The 21,991-nt window shown below is 38.6% G+C and overlaps 1 protein-coding gene across 5 annotated transcripts in view; it reads left to right on the top strand.

Annotated features, from left to right (window-relative positions):
- Positions 1-21,991, top strand: part of hdac7a (histone deacetylase 7a) — a 59,723-nt gene that overhangs the window by 6,665 nt on the left and 31,067 nt on the right. For 2 of the 5 annotated variants that reach the window (XM_068327120.1, XM_068327113.1), the window contains exon 2: positions 8,940-9,002. The exons of 1 other annotated variant lie outside the window; for it this stretch is intronic. In XM_068327120.1, the coding sequence (XP_068183221.1) occupies positions 8,940-9,002 (63 nt within the window). Of the gene's footprint in view, positions 1-7,927; positions 8,026-8,939; positions 9,003-21,991 lie in introns of all 5 variants that reach the window. 2 more of the 5 variants (XM_068327140.1, XM_068327148.1) reach the window with 2 other exon arrangements.

Genomic DNA, 21,991 nt, shown 5'->3' with positions numbered 1-21,991 from the left:
AGTCTGTGGGTGTGTCAGCATCAGAAAAATGTAACCAAAAATTTCTGGAAGATAAATCTGGATGATGATCTATGTGGCTAAATCATGTCAGTTTTTTTTATTTTTTATGTCTTCAAATTAAGATACCACTGCTACTGCTCCTATCATTTGACACCTTATCGACCTGGTATGTCAGGCAATCATTTAATCCTTCACATGATTCCCTTTTATCGTGCTAAATTTTTGACAAATGGTGTGCTATATCTCCTATCGCCAAAACACTTCTTCTCATATTTTGAGTTTAAGTGGAGGATATTTTCCACATTGGAACAATAACTTACTTTTTTCCTTCCAGTGGTGAACAGTAACACAAATGAGAGACACAGAGAGAACGAGCCAAAGCGAGAGATGGGGAGTGTAGATCTATTTTTGGCCTGTCTGGGTGTTTTCCTACATTCACTCACACTCACGCTTCTCAAGCTTGTTGTTGTTCAGAATGGTGGGTGTTAAGACGATGAGTTCTGATTTGACTGGACTTTCTGTTTTGAGGGTGTGTGTATCTGTGTGTGCTGCTGACATCCCTGGGATTTTCCTGCGGTTGCTTTGGTTCTTACAGTGTTTTAAACAGCTTACCATGAGTCCAAACATCCTACTGGTAAAAATGGTTCACAGCCCTTCATTTTGCCTTTTGCTTGTGCTGCTGCTTGAGTTAACCTCAGGTCACTTTCGATTAACCACAGACCCATCCTTATATTGTTCTTGATCTCCATCTCTACCATGATGTTTTCAGTTTCCACAGCTTTGGCAGTTATTCCGCCTGGCGCTGGAAACATTACTTCTTCACCTTCATTCCCACCAGCAGTTAAGTGCTGATTGCACACGTGACACCGTGGTTCTGCTGTTAGAAACAGATCACAGGTGCTTTCGATGTGCCTCATCTTGTTTTTTTCTCACAGACACATATAGACCATGGAAACACTGTCATAACAGACCGTACAACTCCTCAGGGAATGTATGGTTGTGAATTCTGCACTATATATGCAGCATAATATAACTGTGTAGGATGCATTTGACATGTTTCTTTATTTCAGACCCATGTGTGAAACTTAAACCCTGCCAGAATGTATAATATTTAAAGCTGATTGGAATAAATATTTCTGGAGCATGTTTATATGTAGTACATAGTATAAGAAGTAGGTAAAAATTATCTGACATCTATCTATCTATCTATCTATCTATCTATCTATCTATCTATCTATCTATCTATCTATCTATCTATCTATCTATCTATCTATCTATCTATCTATCTATCTATCTATCTATCTATCCATCCATATACGGTATATACGGTGTATATATACGGTAGAATCATATGCAAGGATTAAGTTTTGCCAATAGTAAAATATAAAAACTAAAAAAAAAAAGTTAATTTTAATGATTTTATTAATAACGATGTCATAACTGTTTAAATAAAAACAAAAAGTAAAATTACATATTTTTATCACAATTTAAAGCCTGGTAGTCATTATTTAAAAAAAAAAAAACAGTTTAAGAAATGAAGAAAGATGTAATACAATTTTTTTAATCTTTTGCTTTTCACTCAATAGTTTCTTTGCCTTCAATCCATATATTCCTCTGTGGACACTGCGATAAGCTAACAGAGCTTTCTTTTTTTTTTCTAAGCTGCATTTTGTCTTGGGTGTTGACATTTAGCTGTGCCTCATCCATGGAAACAATTGCGTCCATTGCGGTACAAATGTTTGAATTTTTGCTGGTTTTTGCTTAGCTCCTCTTGCATCTTCTTTTGTACTGTCCACAGTAACATCTGTCTCTCTCTTTGAATTAACTTTTGATTGTTTATTATTCAGGAAGTCACTCATTGTCTCCTGGGTGTTCTCAAACTTTTGCCTCTTTTTCGGAGGCATGGTGATAACGTGAGACTAACTCGTCACTCTCTCATTGCAGCGTGTAAAATGAGCAGATGTTGTGCTGCCATTTGGTCGATCTTATCCATTCATTCATTCATTCATTCATTCATTCATTCATTCATTCATTCATTCATTATCACAACTGATTCATTCGCCGTCGCGGGGAGCTGGAGCCTATCCCAGCTGACTGAGGGCGTGAGGCGGGGGAAACTCTGGCTGTGACACCAGTGCACCGCAGAGCCACATATAGACACAGACAAACACGCACACACACACACACACACACACACACACACACACACACACACACACACACACACACACACACACACACACACACACACACACTGCGCCACCCTGCTGCCCCTGATCGATTTTAATAAGGATGAATCACGCAGATGAGTCTAGTGACGAAAAACTCGTGCAAGATCAAAACACAATGGCATCTTCCGGGTTCGAAATTTAAGTGGAGAAATGGATAATTGTGAACATTTTTGTTGAATGGAAGTGCATTTAAAGTTTGCGTCCCAAAGATGCATGTTGTCTGATTATCATGCGTCCCTGTCAAAAAATGTGCGTCAAGGACGTAGGATGCACACAAACGAGAACACTGTGTATGTATGTATATATGTGTGTGTGTGTGTGTGTGTGTGTGTGTGTGTGTGTGTGTGTGTGTGTGTGTGTGTGTGTGTGTGCTTGTGTGTGTGTGTATGTGTTTAATAAAATCAGTGGAAAAAACCCTCCTGTTGGCTTAGGTAATAACAGTGTACTAACTCATTCCTTCGTTCTGGTATGTTGGGTGATAAGATACCAAAAGTAATCACTTAAATGTCACTCTTTGGACAGAAACGCACAAACTGTTAATGTCGTACCAATTATGTATATGGTTACAAAAATACCAAGGAGTATACCTAGATTCTTGACTTTAATGGCAGTTCCTATTGTCGGAGGATCTTTTGATTTGTCTTCTGTGATCTCAGCCCTCGGAGGCTAATTTTCTTCAATTCTGCATATTTGTTGCTTTCAGTCACCCTGTAGTACTACTATCTTCTATGAAACAGAACAGTCACACTACAAAGTCTCTGTCTACAAGTGTCTCATGATTGTCAACTGATGAGCACAAGACTGTCTTTTAGAGGTCGGGCATTTCTGAAATCAATTTGAAGAGGCACCCAGCCTTAAGGAAACTCTGGAGAGCAGCTCATGACTGTAGCTGACCCCAACCTGACAGGCTTACACAGGAATAACATCACATCATATGAATATTAGTCTGCACATAAATATAAGAACACAGAAACCGAACTTTTTCTCGTCTCAAATATTTTCTGGCCTCATTATTTTCTTCTTCTTTTTTGTTGTTGTGTTTACTCAGAGCAATAAGATATTAAGTTTTTCCAACACCCACTCATATTTCTCTCTGCGTTCATTTTCCATTCTCCCCTTTCTGTCTTCAAATCACGCTTCTTTGTCTTGGCTGTTTTTTTCTTTCACATCATCATCTCTGTTTCTCCTGTTCTCCCGCTCTCCTCTGCTCCTTCCTTCTTTTTTTTTTTTTTCACATGCAGCATTCCTTGCATTCCTCTCAGCTTCTTAGGGGGAAGGAACCCGCTGGCAGACCAAGGCCAAACATTATTACAGCCCTCTCAGTCTATCTGTTTCTTTCATCCTATCGATCTTTCTTTCTTTCTTCCAAATAGATTCTACCTCTATCCATCCATTTTATATCTTCTCAATCTCATCCCCTGTTCTTCCACACACTCCTCTTAAACCTCCATCCCAACTAATTCCATTGACAAACAGTGACTGCAGACCTGTGCTTTAACTTTGTCAGAGCAGCTTACTGAGACCACTGTGTTTCATAATTACTGGAAATAAAGGTCATACACTCCGTGCTACATGAAAACAGACTCATCTATGTTTACACAAGTGTGAGCGCTGTGCTTCATTGTTACTTTGTTACACTGTACACAGGTAGGACAAAAGTTTCCTTTATTAAGTGGATACTTTAATATGTTTAATTGCTTATCACCTTTTTTTTGTCTGCACGTATTTCAGACCATCTTAAATTTTTCCTGCAAGGTTCATAGATTTCCTCGAAATGAGTGCAAAGTGCATCCAGATTTTCAATTGTGCGTCACGCAGAGAAACTGCGTCACTAAGGAGAATAAAAACAGGTCAGATTATATGAAACCCATAATACTGCGTCTTCATTTTCAAAGATTAAAGACGACTTACAATGGGATGTAATTTGGTGATTTGAGTTGAAAGCTGAAACAAATTAGCATGTTTTTCTGTTTTTGTCACGGTACAGCCGGGTGTTTATTGAAATTTTGGAAAAATGTTAAGATACTTGTATTTGCGACCAACGCAAAATTTAATGGCTTTGAATAAAACTATAAGCACCTCTTTTTCCAGTTATAATCATATTAAATATTAAAGGAAAAGCCTTTTTGTCACAAACAGCACTCAGTGTTCGATCAAACTTTGGGTTACGATAAAAATCCCAAACTGTTGCACTTTTTTCTGAGTATTAATTGATTTTTGCAGATACATTTGTGTTGTGTGAAAAATAATGTCTCCTGTTAAATGTGATGAAGTATGGGGGAACATCTCTGCAGCTATGTAGCACTCAGCTGACCACATCCTGCCCCATGCAATAAAAAGCTTCAGACTGACTGATTTCAACCGTGTCATTTAAGCATCATTTACTTTAAAGTTTGAACCAACATGTGTGTGAAGACTGATATCAGCTCTCTTTGGTCTGAAACAGATGCTGTGAATGTTTGATGACACACAGCGACATTGACTTTGCAGCAATTTGTTCTGCATTTTGAACAGAAATGAGTACTGACAACTGATTTTGATGAAACATATAAATAAAAAAAACAACAACAAGGATACAATCATAAAGTAGGTGCCAGCTCTGGACGGGAAATGGCTTTTTAGATAAAATAGATGTTATTTGTGGAAAAAAGAGACTGACCAGTACTGGACTGTGTATCTGTGTGTGTGTGCTTGTGTGTGGGTGCATATGTATGTGTGTGTGCGTGTGTAGAGCGCTCTCTCCCTGTGGGCGGTTGCCTGCTGTGCTGCTTTTCTGTCACCCTGTGGTTTTGTTATTTTCAGCTTGAAACCGGATGTGATTCAGACTGCATGGCAGATTGCGTAATTGAATGGACTAACCGCATGCACCCATGTACACACATATACATAGCACATAGACACTGATAGTCGTAGACACACACAACACAAAGTAAACTCTATCTTTAAGTCACACACACACACACACACACACACACACACACACACACACACACACACACACACACACACACACACACACACACACACACACACACACACACACACACACACACATACTCACAGAGGGTTTCTGGGAACGTTGCTGGGTTCCCCCTGTTCACAGAGGAGAGTGAGCGAGAGCGAGGGACGATGGAGCACCACCACCACCAGCAGCAGGCCGACGACGCACACATCTCGGTTTCGATACTGGTCTGAAACATCAGATGTTGACCTGGCTGATGTCGAGATCCGAAAAAGGGGTAAAAAGCGAACATGCTGTTGTGCTCTCTGGAAACTAAACGACGGTTGAAGGTGGAAAAACAAGAAGTGCTAAATGTCATGTCTGCATGATTAAAAATATATATGTAGAATGCAGGCAGAGTTAATGAGACAGAAAACTAGGACAGAGAATGAGGCCACAAAAAAGAACCTCTCATGAAACCATAACCCTGCAGTTGTTTGTAGTTATCTTATTTGTTGGTAATAACAGTAAGAAATTGATTAAGATCTACATCCATGACTGACTGATTGTAATGAATGGCTTCATTCCTGATGATCAGAAAACAAACGTTAGCTTCTGTCTTCTATAGATAGATAGATAGATGGATGGATGGATGGATGGATGGATGGATGGATGGATGGATGGATGGATGGATGGATGGATGGATGGATGGATGGATGGATGGATGGATGGATGGATGGATGGATGGATGGATGGATGGATGGATGGATGGATGGATGGATGGATGGATGGATGGATAGATAGATAGATAGATAGATAGATAGATAGATAGATAGATAGATAGATAGATAGATAGATAGATAGATAGATAGATAGATAGATAGATAGATAGATAGATAGATAGATACTGAAACACATATTTTTTTAAATAAGTTAATTTAATCAGGCAGCAGTGGCTCAGTGGTTAAAGCAGTGGAGGGTGTCGTCCAATGTTCCAGTTCGATTCCCGCTCCCGCACAGCCACCTGGAGTGTGAGCGGACAGTGGGAGGTGTCAGCTCACCTCCGGAGCACTGCTGAGGCGCCCTTTTGCAAGGCAACATCCCCCTTTACAAAGTTGCTCATTTGGGGCACACCGTGTAAGAGTTGCCCGCCAGTCTACCGCCCCCTGCATGCCTACAGGCCCCCTTGTGTGTGTTTGTGTGTGTAACAGAGGCCTGTATATACTAACAAATATATGCATGTATTTCTTCAAACTAGAGAGTGCTCTTAATTTCCCTTCGGGGATTATTAAAATATACTAAAATTAACAAAAAAAAAATTAAAATTAATTATCGCAGAGAGGCAAATGACATTTTTTAATTGTTACTACAGGAAAAAATTCTTATTTTTGAAGCTTGAGTGAAATCCAGTCTGAGCTGTGACCATTCTTGGATATGGGCTCCCAGATTGACATCATTATAAACAACATTATTTATCTAGAAATATATCCTCCTGACAAACACTGTTTCTGTAGTGTTTAAAATCACTGCCAATCAGAGTCCAGGAGAGTGTTTTTTCCCAGATTAGGTTTGACCTTTGACAGGAGATAAACTACTACGAGCTTAAACCTCTCATTCAGTGAAATCTACTAATTTGTCTCTACAACTAGTTTAACAATTCATACAGAGAGGACTCCAAAACATTTCCTCCTGAGGCCAGTTCAGCTGGCAACGATGCTCAAGAGAGCATTATGAGGTAATACAGTGGAACTGCTGTACTATAAAAGATAATCCCACCAAGTAAACGCACGCAAGTTATTATATCCACACAATGAATAGTGAACCTATATAAATAATATAATAATGGTTTAATTGTTCAAATTAAAATGTAGGGCTCTCATGAATCAAAGAACATCAATCATATGAAAAAGGATATCGGACAGGAAAGTTATTTTTTCTGAATGTGTTTCATTCATGCATTCATGAAGTGCATTTCTATCCACTGTAGGCACGATTTTGTGTAACTTTTTTTTTTTCTGTGATGCAGTTTCAAGGTGCTCCTTAAACAAAATAATGTTCTAATACTATTATGGTTTGGGTATATGCTTCACATATTTAATACTATAATCACAGATTAGCATGCAACAAAAGATGATAGTATTACCAGATCGTACTGTAGCTGTGTGCACTTGAGGTGCCTTTGCTGTTAAGAAGCATGCACCAGCATGCACTTAGTCTTGGAGTGTCATGTTTTGAATTTGAACTGATAAAAAAAAAACCCAAAAAAACCCCTCCCAGGTCAAACACCGACAAAGATCCTTCAAACATTTGCTTATGAAAAGTTATGGAAGTTGAATTGTAGTACTTGAAGAGGTGATTTTACATTTCACTGAACTACCTGAGCCTGTTCAGTGGATTTACAACTCTGGTTTGGAGCCGCCTGACAGCAGATGGAGCCACAGTGTGTGTGTGTGACTGATACACAAATGGTTTTAAGTCATTCAAGTTCTCATTCTGGAGAAACACAAGTCAAGATTGTTGACTGAGCTCTGGTGAGTCGGGCGCTGATTGGCTGCGGTTTGCATCCAATGGGAGTGAGCCAGTGCGGGAACACAATAGACCTGAAGGCTTGTGTGAAGTCAAGGCTATTTTTGGTGGGACCCGCCTTGCTGGCTATTTCTGTCAGCAGGAGAGTGGAGGGGGGGGGGAGGGAGGGAGGGGCCGGACTTTTCTTTTCTGCAACTTGCCTCCGATCGTTTTTGCTTTTTCTCCTCAGACTTCGCCATCATCCGTCACCAGGATCCGTGTAGATGGATTCGTTCCCATGTTTGTCTCAAGAGGCTTTAACGTTTGAGCGGATTGTGTCTTTCTGAGGTAGGCGGCTCCGCTGGAGACGGGCTCTGTTGTGGGAGCAGCTTCTGAGTTTCTCCAAAAGTAGTTTTCTTGTTAGATTTGCTGTAATTATAGCGGGCGTTGCGTTGCTAAGACAACTTCGGGCTGGGTTAATACCTGAACAGGTGTTTGGTGCATTGTTAGGTTCCCCCTGAATGGAATCTGTCCTCTGTCTGCAGAGTTCTGGTGATACAAGCGTGTTCACAACTACCTTAAGGTTCTCTCTTCTCTCTGAACACACTCGGTGGATATTTATTGAAATACATTAATAAGTAATAAGTGTGAAGTTTAACTGGCAGTAATGCAGAATGCAGTCATAGGAAGTGTATTCTTTGTGGTTGTAATGTTTTGTTTGTAACTCCTATAATTCCTTATGCATTTCTCATGCATTTATTACATTCCTCACTATTTATATCTGGCCTTTGTGTTTGATTCCAATTATTATTATTGTTATTATTATTTTTATATGATCAACAACACCCACATTGTAAGAATTCTGCAATTCTGCTTTGTATGTACGAAATTGATCGAGCTTGAATGCTTTGCTACACTCCATTTTATTTCTTTTTAAACTTAGATATGTGCTAAATATTGTCGTAAAGGGTGGGGCTTCCATCAAGAGCAGCTCAGATTGCGCCCCGGACGCACCCGTCAGGTGTCGAGTCATCTATGACTGGGATTATTCTCTGGTCACACTCTGGTGCAGGGCATAATGCCCTGAAATGAAAATGTTCACTTTAGTAAAAAAAGGAGAATATTAAAATGAGCAAGAAAATTGTTTTGTGTGAATTGCATTTCATGAGATACCTGTAGGTAATTGTATTTATTTAGAATTGTTTGCAGTGTGAGTTGCTTTTCCACTCTTGTTTTTTTTTTCCCTTTTTTTGTCTCCATAGATGGATTCCGCACTTCTGGAAACATAAAGACAGACAGACAGTGCCTTTTTTGTGCAGTGGAAGGTAAAAAAACCTCATGGAAATACACTAAACCCACAACACAACTACTTGATCTGTAGTTGTGTTTTGAGTTAGTAACATTTAACTTAAACATGTTAAAAGTGAGGCCATAGCTACCAGCACTGAAATATTCACGTTGAAAAATGCTGCCGGTCGACTCAAAACTACATTTTGTCATCTTTACATTTTTTTAAGCACACAGACACGCAACACAGCTTGGGTGACAGCGGTTTTTCAAGTACAGAATGGGTTTAACCGTTTGATTCTTAGAGAAATGCAGTAAAGTACAGAGCAGCTGTTGGCCTAGCTGGACGCGCATACATGGCCTATTGTGTTTTTCATATGTGGGTTTTCTGCAGGTCATGCAGGAATGTAGTTTATTCTGTGTGAGAAATGTCTGAAAAATGTGCTGAATTTAATTAAGGTATTACATGTTTTTTCAGGTTGTAGTTATTTTTTTAAAAAAGCTTTTCAATCTGGAGTTATTAGTCTTTGAAGGGATTCGGAAATTTTCCATATCGTGCTGGTATACAGTTCTCAGATGTACTTCTCTTTTTCCAATTTCACTTCCATAATTGTGTCAATTCTTCTTTGCACTATAGTGATATTACACTTCATGTTAGAAATATGCTGCTGTTTTTCATTTGTTGTATATTTGCTGTGTTTTTGTTGTGCGTGCGGTCCTGCTAAGATGCTGAAAATGTGACTTCTAGTGTACAACAGGATTATAACCTGAACTCACCTTCATACACTTGACTCCGGTGTTAAGACAAATAAATGATAATGATGGACATGTCAGCAATGCCCTTTCTCATAACGGCCATTCTCTGTTGCTTCATTAGTGCTGACTCACATGGGAAACTCTGAAAGGATTACAGTGTGTGTCTCTGAATGGAAGCTGGTTCTTGCTGTGCCAGGCTCTGCTATCTGTCATATCTGTGTGTGTGCGTGTGTGTGTGTGTGTGTGTGTGCATGTGTGTGTGTGTGCGTGTGTGTGTGTGTGTGTATCTGAAAAAAACCCAGTGAGGTCATGGTCATGTCTGCAGGTTCTGGTTACATGTGTATAAAACATGAAACCATCATTTTAAAGGCGTGTACTGTTCAAAAAGGTCTTAAACGACACAGGACTGCCTTAATGGACCTGCAGGCCTCCAGGATTACCTCCCAATTATCCTGTAAAGTGTTCTTCTGAGTTCTAAGAAACAGTGACAATCATTTTTCACACACGAAAAGATCAACTGGAATATAAGAATCTGAAGATTTAATTCTGCGATCACACCCATTCCAAATTCTTTGTTATAATCTTCCTTCCACTTTATAAGGCGATAAGGTTGCTATCTAAAAGTCTCTGTATGAGCTTCAATAAAGTTAACATATTTAGATCTGTTTTCTCCAGAAAACACCCCATAAGTGAACTATGTTCACTTATGGGATAGAAGCAGCATGTGAACATTCGTCGTCATACAACACAAACACCAAAACCCACCAATTGCATGATTATTAAATTAGTCTCCCATCAGTTTTATGTTAATTGTGTAAATATTTAGAATGCATATTCATAAGGGTTGGTTTGTTTTTTACCATTTGCATTTTGTTTCGTGCTGGAAAAAATTAATTGTAATTATTATAATGTCATAGCGATAACTAGAAGGCGTGATAGACCTGCCGCTAGGTGTTTGTTTCATGTTTTATTTGGCTGCTTATCTTTCACACGTTTCTCATTGGATACAGCTGAAATGCCTCACCAAACATGTTTTATGTTTTCAGCTACCATTAAAGTAAGTCTTTTTTTTTTACAACCACATTAACCACTGCAGACATATTGGGATAACATTGAGTTGTGGGGCCCCTGAGGGCCACAATGTAGACACACCGGTTGTAATGGTAATGGTAGTAACAGTAGATGGAGAAGGAGGCGGCTATTTCTGACCTGTTGGACAAATGGCTCTATTGTCCTGCCTGTAGGTGCGTGAAATCACTTGATACGGCAGGGGTAAATTTATATAATACCCCCCAAGGGGGCCCATAGGACAGTGTGCATGTTTGTGTGTTTCTCCTTTTTATCTCTGTTAATGTTAAGTGTGTAATTGTCACTTTTTCTGTATTAGTCTGGACATGTCCCCACCTTTATATTTGAATAAGCTCACTTGAAAACCTCATGCTGTCACGCTTTAACTCCACCCACTACCTGTCAATCACGTGAACAATATGGTGTAAGTCAACGGGCAGTGAGGGGTTTTTTGCGCACAGCATTTCGTCCACATGACAACGCAGATATCCGCCGGGTCTGCGTTGTCGTGTGGAGACTGTAACCGAAACTTTTTCTGTCCGACGGGCATCTCCTTGTGACGAAAACCACTGTGATGTTAGTGTGTGTGACCCGTGTCTACGTGGACACACAGAATGGACGGAGTTAAAACCAGCTATTATCTGACGTATAACAGCTACACGTCAAAAAAAAAAATCACTGAAGACCTACCACAGTGGACAAAAATGTTGTTTTTAAATAGAAACCAATTATATGACCCAAGAATAATCACTGGCTATACCTCGACGTTACAAAAGCACAATCATTGTCCATCCCCCAACCCCAACCACCCTCCCCTCACTGTACATGTTTACTGTATTTTCATTTTTGTCATGTCCAAATGATCATTTTCCATACTGTGTGTGTGCGTGTGTGTGTGTGTGTGTGTGTGTGCGTGTGTGCTGTATATGTGTGCAAGCATTTTGAGTCAAACAAAATTAATTTCCCTATGAAGATATTAATAGATTTATTTATTTTATTTTTTATTTTTTACACACACACACATGCACACACACACGCACGCACACACACACACACACACAGACACACACACACACACACACAAACACAGTGTACTGCCATCATGTTTTGCACACTTCCTTATTTTGCTGTCACATGTCATGTATGAAGTCTGATATTGTTTTATCGTGGAATTTCCACAGGGTCCCGTTTGTATAAATGGAACAAAGAGTCTGTGTCCAAGTGTCTGTGGTACTGCCTGAGGTAGCTCTGTCCTTTAACATTTATCCGTGTGTCAAATCAATTCATGTTATATTAACCTTTGAGCTAAAGGTTCTTTGCTGTGGTTAGGTGGGTAATTGGTCTGTTATTGGTCTCCAGCCACAGCCTGGGACCACTCCCTCCCCCCTTCTGCTTCTTATGTGCCACCATATACGTATGGGTCATTCTACGGAATTCGTGTAAATTGCTGTCCCACAATAAAAAAAACTACTTAACAAAACAATTAAGAATTAAGACTTTCAGTATTTGCAAAGATTATATTTTGATCTAGTTAAACACAATACTGTAACTAGATTGTAATTAAACTAAATATATACAAAACCATCATTTATACTACCTTCCTATGTACTTTCTATTGGGAAGTAGTTGTCCCAATCTCCAACCCCTAAATTTTAATTCCTGAAAATACTTAAAAAAAAATGTTTCCAATGGTATATTTTAAAATATATTTTTGGTTTAGTTTAAATAGAATGTAAAATATTTAGATTCACTTTGCAGTTTGTTTTTTCTAAATTACAAAACATGCTTCAAAAAATTCTGACCTACGCTTTTACGTCACAACCGTAACACAAGTTGTTTTACCACGTGGGTGGAGCCTGGTTTTAGCCACTCATCTGAATATCTGACCAGGGAGTTACACAGCATCCCTGTCCCTTATGGCTGCATGGTGAGTCATTATCTCTCATCATTTTTAAGTAAATGTGTTCCAAAGTCTGAAAAATCAGTATGATACATTGATATGTTTCACAACCGTACACAAATTATCTACAAGTCAGTACATCTTTAAGGACTCAAATCAAAATATTATGTTTTGTTGTGTGTGCAACTGTTCAAACATCTGTTCCTATACATTTACTCGTTGGCATGTTTGAGTTATACTACACATTGTCAGAAACCTAACAGTTGTGATATACTCGTTTCGGTGGTGACAACATGTAATGTTTCAAATATTTAAGGCACTGTCTGATCATTATTGTTACATTATACTCAAACATAGTAATAATACGTATTTATGTTATTACTTAATTCGTATTTTTATTGTTTATACTCTTTATGTTTACACTCTTTCTGTTAAACAATTATGGTTAACTAGGTTTTGAACTCACTAGGTTTTAAACTAAGTAGTTTTTGTAATAGCTAACAAAATAACTAGGTTTTGAACAAAATACGTGCTAAACTAACTAGGTTTTCAAACTAACTAGGTTTTTCAAACTAGGTTTTGAACTAACCCAACTAACCTTCCAGGTTTTGAAAGAACTAGGTTCTAAACTGACTCGATTTTGAATTAACGAACTAACTAGGTTTTAATTAAGTTTTGAGTTATTATTTCACATAAAAGTGTATTTATATTAATTATTTGTATTTATTGTTTATGTTTACACTATTTTTACACTTACTTCATACTAACACACAATGCTGCCACAATATGAAGGATCTTGATATTTATTACACAATCGCACACAACTTTTTATATTGTACATACCTGTTTATTCTATATTTTAGTGTTAGTATTAGTTTTCTGTTCATTAAGTCTTTTTTTTTGCTTTTGCATTGTACTTTTCTTTATTTGTGGAACAATCCTGCTTTATGTGTCTTCAATTGCCCCTTGGGGACTAATTAAGTTTTTTTTAAATTCATTTGAATTAATAATAATACTACTACTAATAATAAATTGTTTGTAAATCACATTTCATTCTTAAGAATCTCAGAGTGCTCAATAATGTATGATATAATGAAACATAAATATAATGGTGATTGTGGTCGGCAGTAGCTCAGTCCACCAAGTCTTGGACTGGGGATCCCAAGGTCGGTGGTTCAAGACCCTGGAGTGTGAAGTGACAGTGGGAGGTGTCACCTCCTGAGCACTGCCAAGGTGCCATTGAGCGCGCCATCCCATATATAAGTTGCTCATTGGAGGTGCACCATGAAGGAGCTGTTATAGGTTATCATTTCAGTATGTGAATAACTTTCTATAAAATGTTAATAACTATATTTTTGTTCTTTAAATGCACTTTCAAGTACAAAACACGTTAGATGATCTGATGTCATGTTGCAGTAGATGTGCTGCTATGTTGAAGTAATGTAAAATAGTGAAATACCTCATTTTATTGATTATAGACATTTGCGGGCGGCACGGTGGCGCAGTGGTTAGCGCTGCCGCCTCACAACACGGCTTCAGGTTGATTGGCCGTTCCAAAATTGCCCGTAGGAATGAGTGTGTGTGTGCATGGTTGTATGTCTTTGTGTGTGGCTCCGCGGTGCACTGGCGTCATGCCCGGAGTGTTCCCCGCCTCACGCCCTATGTTGCAGAGATAGGCTTCGGCTCCTTGTGACCCGCTGCGGCGGATACAGCGGTGGTAATCTGAAGATGACTGACTGAATCTGAAAACTTTTGCGTTTGTAAATTCAAATTGTAAGGTAGGTTATTAAGGTAGTTAATGTTAAACAATATGGTTGAGGGGAAACAATACAACCTTGCAAACATAATCATGAGGTCACAACCAAGCAGTCCAGTCGCCACCATAACAGTGCTGTCACTACCGTACCACTGAATGTTTTGTGAAATAAAACAAGAACAAAGCCAATAAATTATATGATATATATTAGATAAATGTGCATTCAATGTAATAACTAATTAACTCAGATCTTTAAGATCAACATAATTTTTACATAAAAAAAGATTGCATTTAAATTTGGATGAATCCTAGAAAATAACTTCGAAATTTGTTTAAAAATTGATTTCAAGTGATTTAATTGTAAAACCTTCCATAATAAATTTGTAAAAATATTCTTTAGAGGGTGTATGGGCACACAATTTTAACAAATTAATATAATAGTTTCATTGCAGTGTATTGGTGTGTTACGGTAGTGTCACATTTCAGGTACGGGAAAACATTTCAAGAACAGGCACGGCATTAATATTTGAAATTTGACTGCGCCTTTTATAGATTTGTACAATAGAAACATGGCACAGTTTATGTATGGACAACTTGGTTTTTGAAAAAACAAAAACAAACAACTTTTAAAAATGTGTCTCCAACTCTGAACTTTGCACAAATTTGGTAGAATGGGCAATATATATATAAACAAATGTGATCAAGTCTTTATTTTTGTTGTTTATTTTTCTGAGTGGAATTATCTCTGTGGGATTTGGGATGCAAAATGTTTCACCTCATTTCTGCAGACCTGAAGTATTTTTTACTTTCCAGCTTTGTATTTACTTTTAATCTCCTTATTCAACTTTTGCTTTAGTGTCAATCAAATATTATAAACCTTTTATGTTTCTCATAGTTAAGATTTCATTACTTTTTCATAAGCAATGCCTTCATGATAAGTTTATTAGATTAAAATCTTGTTTATTAAAGGAGTCTTTTGAAGCTCCGCACATGAGTCTGGGTGTGATGTTGTCATCTGGCAGATAAATGTGTAGGAGTCTGACCATCAACAGGGGTTCAGCCAGACAGAGTCCTTGCTGTACTAACAATATTATCTGGCCTGAGGTGCAGCAGAAAGGAATACTCGCTCACATTCAGGCCAAATCACCCGGGTGACTTACAATGACCTCGGATCAAATAGCCTGTTGTTAGCGCACATGTAATAGGATCTCCCCCCATGTCGGTGGATGTCTGACTTCACATCTGACAGTCTGCGCGTGATGAATGGTCTTCCGTGACGTTTACAGATTCCGGCTAATTTAAACATCTTTGTCAAAGCAGAGGAGGAGACACAATGCATATGTTTGTGTAACCACATCTGTGTTTCTGTCGGGGTGTGTGTACACATGTCTGGAAGTCTTTGCGTGTGTGGTAATGTTATCACAAGTATTTTGTTTTTTACATTTTTAATACTAATTTTAATCCCTGAAGGGTAATTAGTGGCACACTCTAGTTATATATATATATATATATATATATATATATATATATATATATATATATATATATATATATATATATATATATATATATATATATAGTGTGTGTGTGTGTGTGTGTGTGTGCATGTACATATATATGTACATATATATACTTTATATGTATATATGTACATATATATATGTACATATATATATGTGTGTACAATATTGACACTTTGTTCATTGCCACATGTTTAAAATAATGTGATAAATAATGCAAAACCTCGAGTCACTCTTAACACGTGTATGACAACAGTGATCCTACAGAAAAAAAACCCTATAGGGAATAGATTATAATAAACTGCAAATGATAGGTGGAAGTGGAATGTGTAATGTATCTGAAGTACACTAATAGTACATTTGAAGCCCAGAAACAAGTCTAAATGGTCATTTTTGTGGCTGTACCTGTCAGTGTGTCTTTGTGGATGTGATTGGCCATTTTGTGTACACAGACCTATACATACAGATCTCTCCATCGTGTGTGTGTGTGTGTGTGTGTGTGTGTGTGTGTGTGTGTGTGTGTGCGTGCGTGCGTGCGTGCGTGCGTGCGTGTGTGTGTGTGTTCATCCTTGAGCAGAGTACAGAACATGTGCAGGAATTTTAATGTCCTCTTCCTTTGTTGTCCGTGCAGACTGCAGAGTGTGACTGTGCATATTCATGAAGCTCGCTTCCTGGAACATGTTAACTTTTACCAAGAAAAGAATGTAGACAGAAAATAAGATGAACAATTTGGAAGAACTTGAAAGAGGAGAGAGCAATGTAGCATTGCATTTTGCAACATGTTTAGAAACAAGCAGAAATCATTTGGAAAAATACTCACAAATCTGTTTTCCTTATTTTGTTTTAACACAACTTTTTGATTTTTGCTGAGCTCGGTGAAATTATCTTGTGGCTGCAGGGTTGACTTGAGCTTCTGCAGGGTAAGCAGATATCTGTTGTCATTCTTATAAGAACAAAAGCCTTTGCAGCAGATTGTGGTCCTTTTGTAGCAACCAGTCTCTCTTCCACTAGCAGGGACTATCATTGTATCACTCACCACTCTTTTCACCAGTGATAACCTACAAGATCACTCAGCTCATTCCGAATGAGGCTGCTGTGTTGCAACGTTTCAAAAGTTTTATGAGAACAGATTAAAGAAACAAACTTGAGCAAGAGATATGCAGCATTTGCATTTGTTACCTTTTTGTGTAATAAAATTAAAAGTTTGATTGTAATGCGTGAGTGTTGTGATGATGAAGATGACCTGCTGCGTGTGTGTGCATGTGCATGCGTGCACCTTAGAAGATTAAGAGGGAGATCCCTTTGACTCCGTTCAAACTGCAGGCATGTCAGATTTCCTTCCATATCAGAGTTATAGGGATGACTGTTCACACTGTTTTTTATCTGGTGTCCAAATGCAATCTGGTTCTGTTCAGACTGGGCCACATTATCGGCCGATCTGACAGGTTGCCACAACGACGACATTGTGGCGGAGGCGTCCTTCAGTGAGCGTAATGTGTGAGGTCATAGAATTACGATGGCGGCAACAACAACAACAACGATGATGACGAACGTGAAGTTTTATTAACTTAGCGTATTGGTGATATCACTGTCTGGTAGAGGTGGAGAAAACACACACCAGACATTGTCGATTTCTTCTTCTGTGTTTTCCTGCTCCGTAATGTGCGACGCTCTTTTTTTCTGGCATCTTCCTCTCGCATCGCCAATATGACGTCATCATCAATCTGGATGGGCTAAAAATCAGATATAGGCGAATAGTCTGAGCAAGGCCAACTTGAGTGGGCCGCTGTATTGAGTGGCTCTACGTTGGGAAATGTAAAGAATGTGTTTGATGTAAAGGAGAGCAGGATTTCGTGTCTGTTTGTATAGAAATATTAATTTGTCTTGGGTTTTTGAAGACCTTTCATCAAAGTAAAAGTTTTAACTTTTTGGTTTTTTGCCGTTGAAACCACAAATATTTTAATGTTTTTGTATGGCCTTTGAGAGTTTTCCAGAAGAAAACTTGAACTAATTATTTCAAATTAGCTGCATATGTTACCTTGTGTGTGGACTTGCTAGATTAAGTAGAATGTATATGCTGTAGTATATATTCAGTATTTCTCACTTTGCACTGGGAGCTTACCAGTATGACCAGTGGTGCTGTTACACAGTTGTAGAGGAGCAGCTGAAGGGCACATCACTTCACCAAGGTGTGTTTTTACACTTCCTGTTGTTATAGTCTGCTGTTCCATCATGGCTCTGATACACCAGCCCAGTGGTTTCAGCTCTGGTCGCTACCTTTTTGAGTGGTTGAGCGTGCTGAATTAGCAGCCGAGCTCATTGGCGAGAAACATCAACTCTGATAGGTTGTTCAGCTAAAAGCATATCAATGAAAAATGAGAGAACATGCAAAATACCATTGTGAAAAATTTCCCTATGACATGTTCAACTGGAATAGAGTGACTGGAGACAACTGGAAAGAGTGGTGGCAGTGATGTCACATGGTTGGAAAATGCAGATTTATCATAGTAATTTCTGCAATCTTGTCTTTTGGTTTCCCCTTTTAGCTGCAGAATACTGACAGATACAAGCTGCTGGCAAAGATACTTATTTCCTCTCACTTACTTAACTCAGGCTGTGTGAGGTGACTCAAGCCTTAGTCTTGGTAGTACTTCCACATTATTATACATATAGGGCTTATGGTTGATTGAATTTTCAACATGAAGCTGATGGACACTTGGAGTGCAATCACATTTATATCCAAAGCCGCTGTTGTCACAAAGTAAATGAAATGTGTGAATGTCAGTAAGCTCCAGTCAGTCTTCTGCTTTGTCACTGTTGCTTTTGCAAAACTAAAATGGTTTATTGTTGTTTGTGAGACGGGACAGCATACCTGGTGTCTCTTCTCTGACAGGAGCGTTTGGAGGCAAGCGTCATGAATGAATGAATTGTTCTAAAGTTTCAGCCTTCAGGCAATTGCAACACTTATGTGAATGATGAAAGGGACACGTGGAATGTGTGTGTGTGTGTGTGTGTGTGTGTGTGTGTGTGTGTGTGTGTGTGTGTGTGTGTGTGTGTGTGTGTGTGTGTGTGTGTGTGTGTGTGTGTGTGTGTGTGTGTGTGTGTGTGATGCAGATGTTTATTATTGGTCTGTGGAACTGGTGGAATTTCAAAGCACCTGTTAAGTTTACAGTGATTTGAATATGATGCCTACCGACATTCAGCTTTATGGGCATGTACAACCTTCAGTTATGCATGTAGAAGTGAAAACCAACATGATTGACATGTGTCAGATTTTAGTCTGAAAAGAAAGTCATTTTTGTCATAATCAGTAATAATTCTTGAAGTCTTGGATACAAGTCAGGAGTTCAATCAGATAAAATAGCAAAGATTATTCAAGGAGACCAGCTTAACCAGCACTCTTGTAGCTGTTGGAGACAAGAAGGGATTATGGGGTGGGATAAATATGATGATGCTGAGCTACAACATGCCAACTGAAGGTAGCTCTGCGCAACAACCTCTTCAGTCACTATTATGACTGGTGAGTCTTGTTCTTCCAGTGGCAGCTGTTACTCCCTTCAAAAAACCCCAAAGGTAATTATCACAATAATAAAATTTTGTTAAACTAATAATTGAATTATTAAATATTTGCATTATCATGACTCATAAACCTCAATTTTTTGTCCCTGTCAAAGCAGGCATGTAAGTTTACAATTGTCCCTTTAGTGCATGAATAGTTTAGCACAGCTCCTCAAAAACGACAGGACAAAATCAGTAACATTTCACACATGCAGCAATTAGCCCTAAAGGTGTGCATCTCGCAACTGGTTTCCCCATTTACATTTTTAACCCAAGGTTGTTTTTTTCATGCCAGTTTGCTCACCGACACCTGTCACAGTTATGGTCTGTCCACTTCAGCACTGATTCAGGATTTTCCGTTATTGGTTCTGGGTTTTTCGTTATTGGTTCCTAATTGCTAGATGTTAACCCATTAAATTTTTCATTTTCAAAAGTCATGGTGGACTATGTACGAAGAAGTTATGGAGAGCTCCTCAAGAATAATGTGGTTGTGATGGTGTTGGGTGAGTTTGGGCAGTTTTGAATATTTCTATACATAAATATCAAGTCATCTCTCGATCAGAAGGGTCTCACTTGAAGTTCTTGGGCCAGAGATCTACATGTGGATGATTTAGGGGCCTCTCGTATCCTCGTTGACCTCCTGTAAATGTGAGCATCAACAGTGTTCTTTTGAGGGTCCGTTTGGTTGTAACCATCTAAAACACGAGCACACACTCAGCAGAAGTAAGCTCTTCAATTTGCTGAGCCTTATACAAACTACCATTCTCACGTGAACACTGAAATATGTGGCAACAGAGTAACACAATAAATATAGAAATAGTCTGGCGACAGTCATAGGCAGGCAGGTCTACGCACACACAAAACAGTCTAGCCAGCTGCTGCTGGAAGAAGAGAGGGCCTGAATGGGAGTGACAGCTGTTGATTCCTCAGGATGAAGGACGCAGATACAAAGATGGAGGGAAAAACACCAGGAGAGTGGCTGATGAGGGAAATGAGTTAGAGGTGGAGAGAGAGCTGGATCTGGAAGAGGAAGAGGAAAAAAAGAGATGGAACACATATTATTATAATACGGTTATACTTTTTATTGACTTCATTGAAAGTATTTGTCTAATATGGCATGTTATTTCCCCTTAAATAAATGACTTAAACTTTAATGATAAAAGGATGTCTGATTTCAGAAAGCCTTAGTACTCACACCAGCCGTTTGAGGAGGCAGGAGGTGTTTTGGTCAGATGAGAAAGCTCCCAGTGAAAAGAGCATGTGATCATAACTGTCAGTGCCAGACTATTCATAGTGATCCTGTGTTGCACAAGGCTGATTTAGCAACTCGGCGGATTTTTTTTTTTTGTAGTGAATATACTCTCGCCTATACTCCTGCACCTTTTATTCCATTTCAGATCTATCATCCTAATGAATGTGTCTGTCTCTGTCCTAAACACAGATTTTTTCCTTGGGATACTGCTTGGGTCATTTTACCAGTCCAGATTTGAACATCTAGAGATGGAATTCTGTATCATCAGCTGCTACACATACCATCTAGGTGGCTTTGGTTAAACCCAACAGAGAAATGAAAATTAAATCGACACAATCTTAGACAAAAGCGTAATTTTACGGCAACCAGTTTGATCAACTGTTTTGGACAGAAACAGAAACACCGCTGTACTTCCTCAAAAATAAAGAAAGCATAATGTAGCAAAAGCAGGAACAGTCATCAGAAAGCCATGCTGGAAAATAGTTTCTCTTGTATTGGAAATCAGGTTGTTAATGTGACCAACCACAAACATTATTGTGGTTCTCGATTCTCCTCCTATAGATGCAGGAAAAAGTCAGCCTTCTGAAGTCAGGGGACAGTTAGATCAGGACAAATGCTGGAAGCAGGGAAACACTGGGATGATTCAGTGCAAACGGAAAAATGAAGTGGCATAGTTGTGATTTATGAGGTTCTGTGGAGACTTATCAACTATTATGAAGCGTCAATAAGTCTTGGATTTTCTGAATTTCAAAGTTTCCTTCTGAAGTCAATACATTTACGAAATCTAGATACAGTAGATTCTTGGGAACATATAATCTTATTAACAAAACATGTTTTGATTATCCCAGCTAACTTTAAGGCAGAACAAAATTATTGTCTGGCTTAGTGCTAGAGGGTAACCTGCCTTATGCCCCCAGTCAGCTGGGATAGGCTCCAGCACCCCGCGACCCATGACAGCGGAGAAAGTGGGCTTTTGACAATGAATGAATGAATGAATGAATAATTATTGTTGTACCCAAAATGTTGTACCATTCCTTCAGTAGTGTGTGAAGAAATTGGTAACAAAGGGATGTCAATTTTATTGGCTTCTCATTTGTAAACAGGTTCTTCCATATTTGTCAGGTAGGCTCAGCTGTTCACATACATACATTTGTTCACATACAATACTAGTTAACCGGACTGTCGAAAGTTGACTAATTTTTCCATTTTCCTGTAAT

This window comes from Antennarius striatus, chromosome 2 (genome assembly GCF_040054535.1).
Source record: "Antennarius striatus isolate MH-2024 chromosome 2, ASM4005453v1, whole genome shotgun sequence".
Taxonomy (NCBI): Eukaryota; Metazoa; Chordata; class Actinopteri; order Lophiiformes; family Antennariidae; genus Antennarius; species Antennarius striatus.
This window is presented reverse-complemented; position numbering and strand designations above follow the sequence as displayed.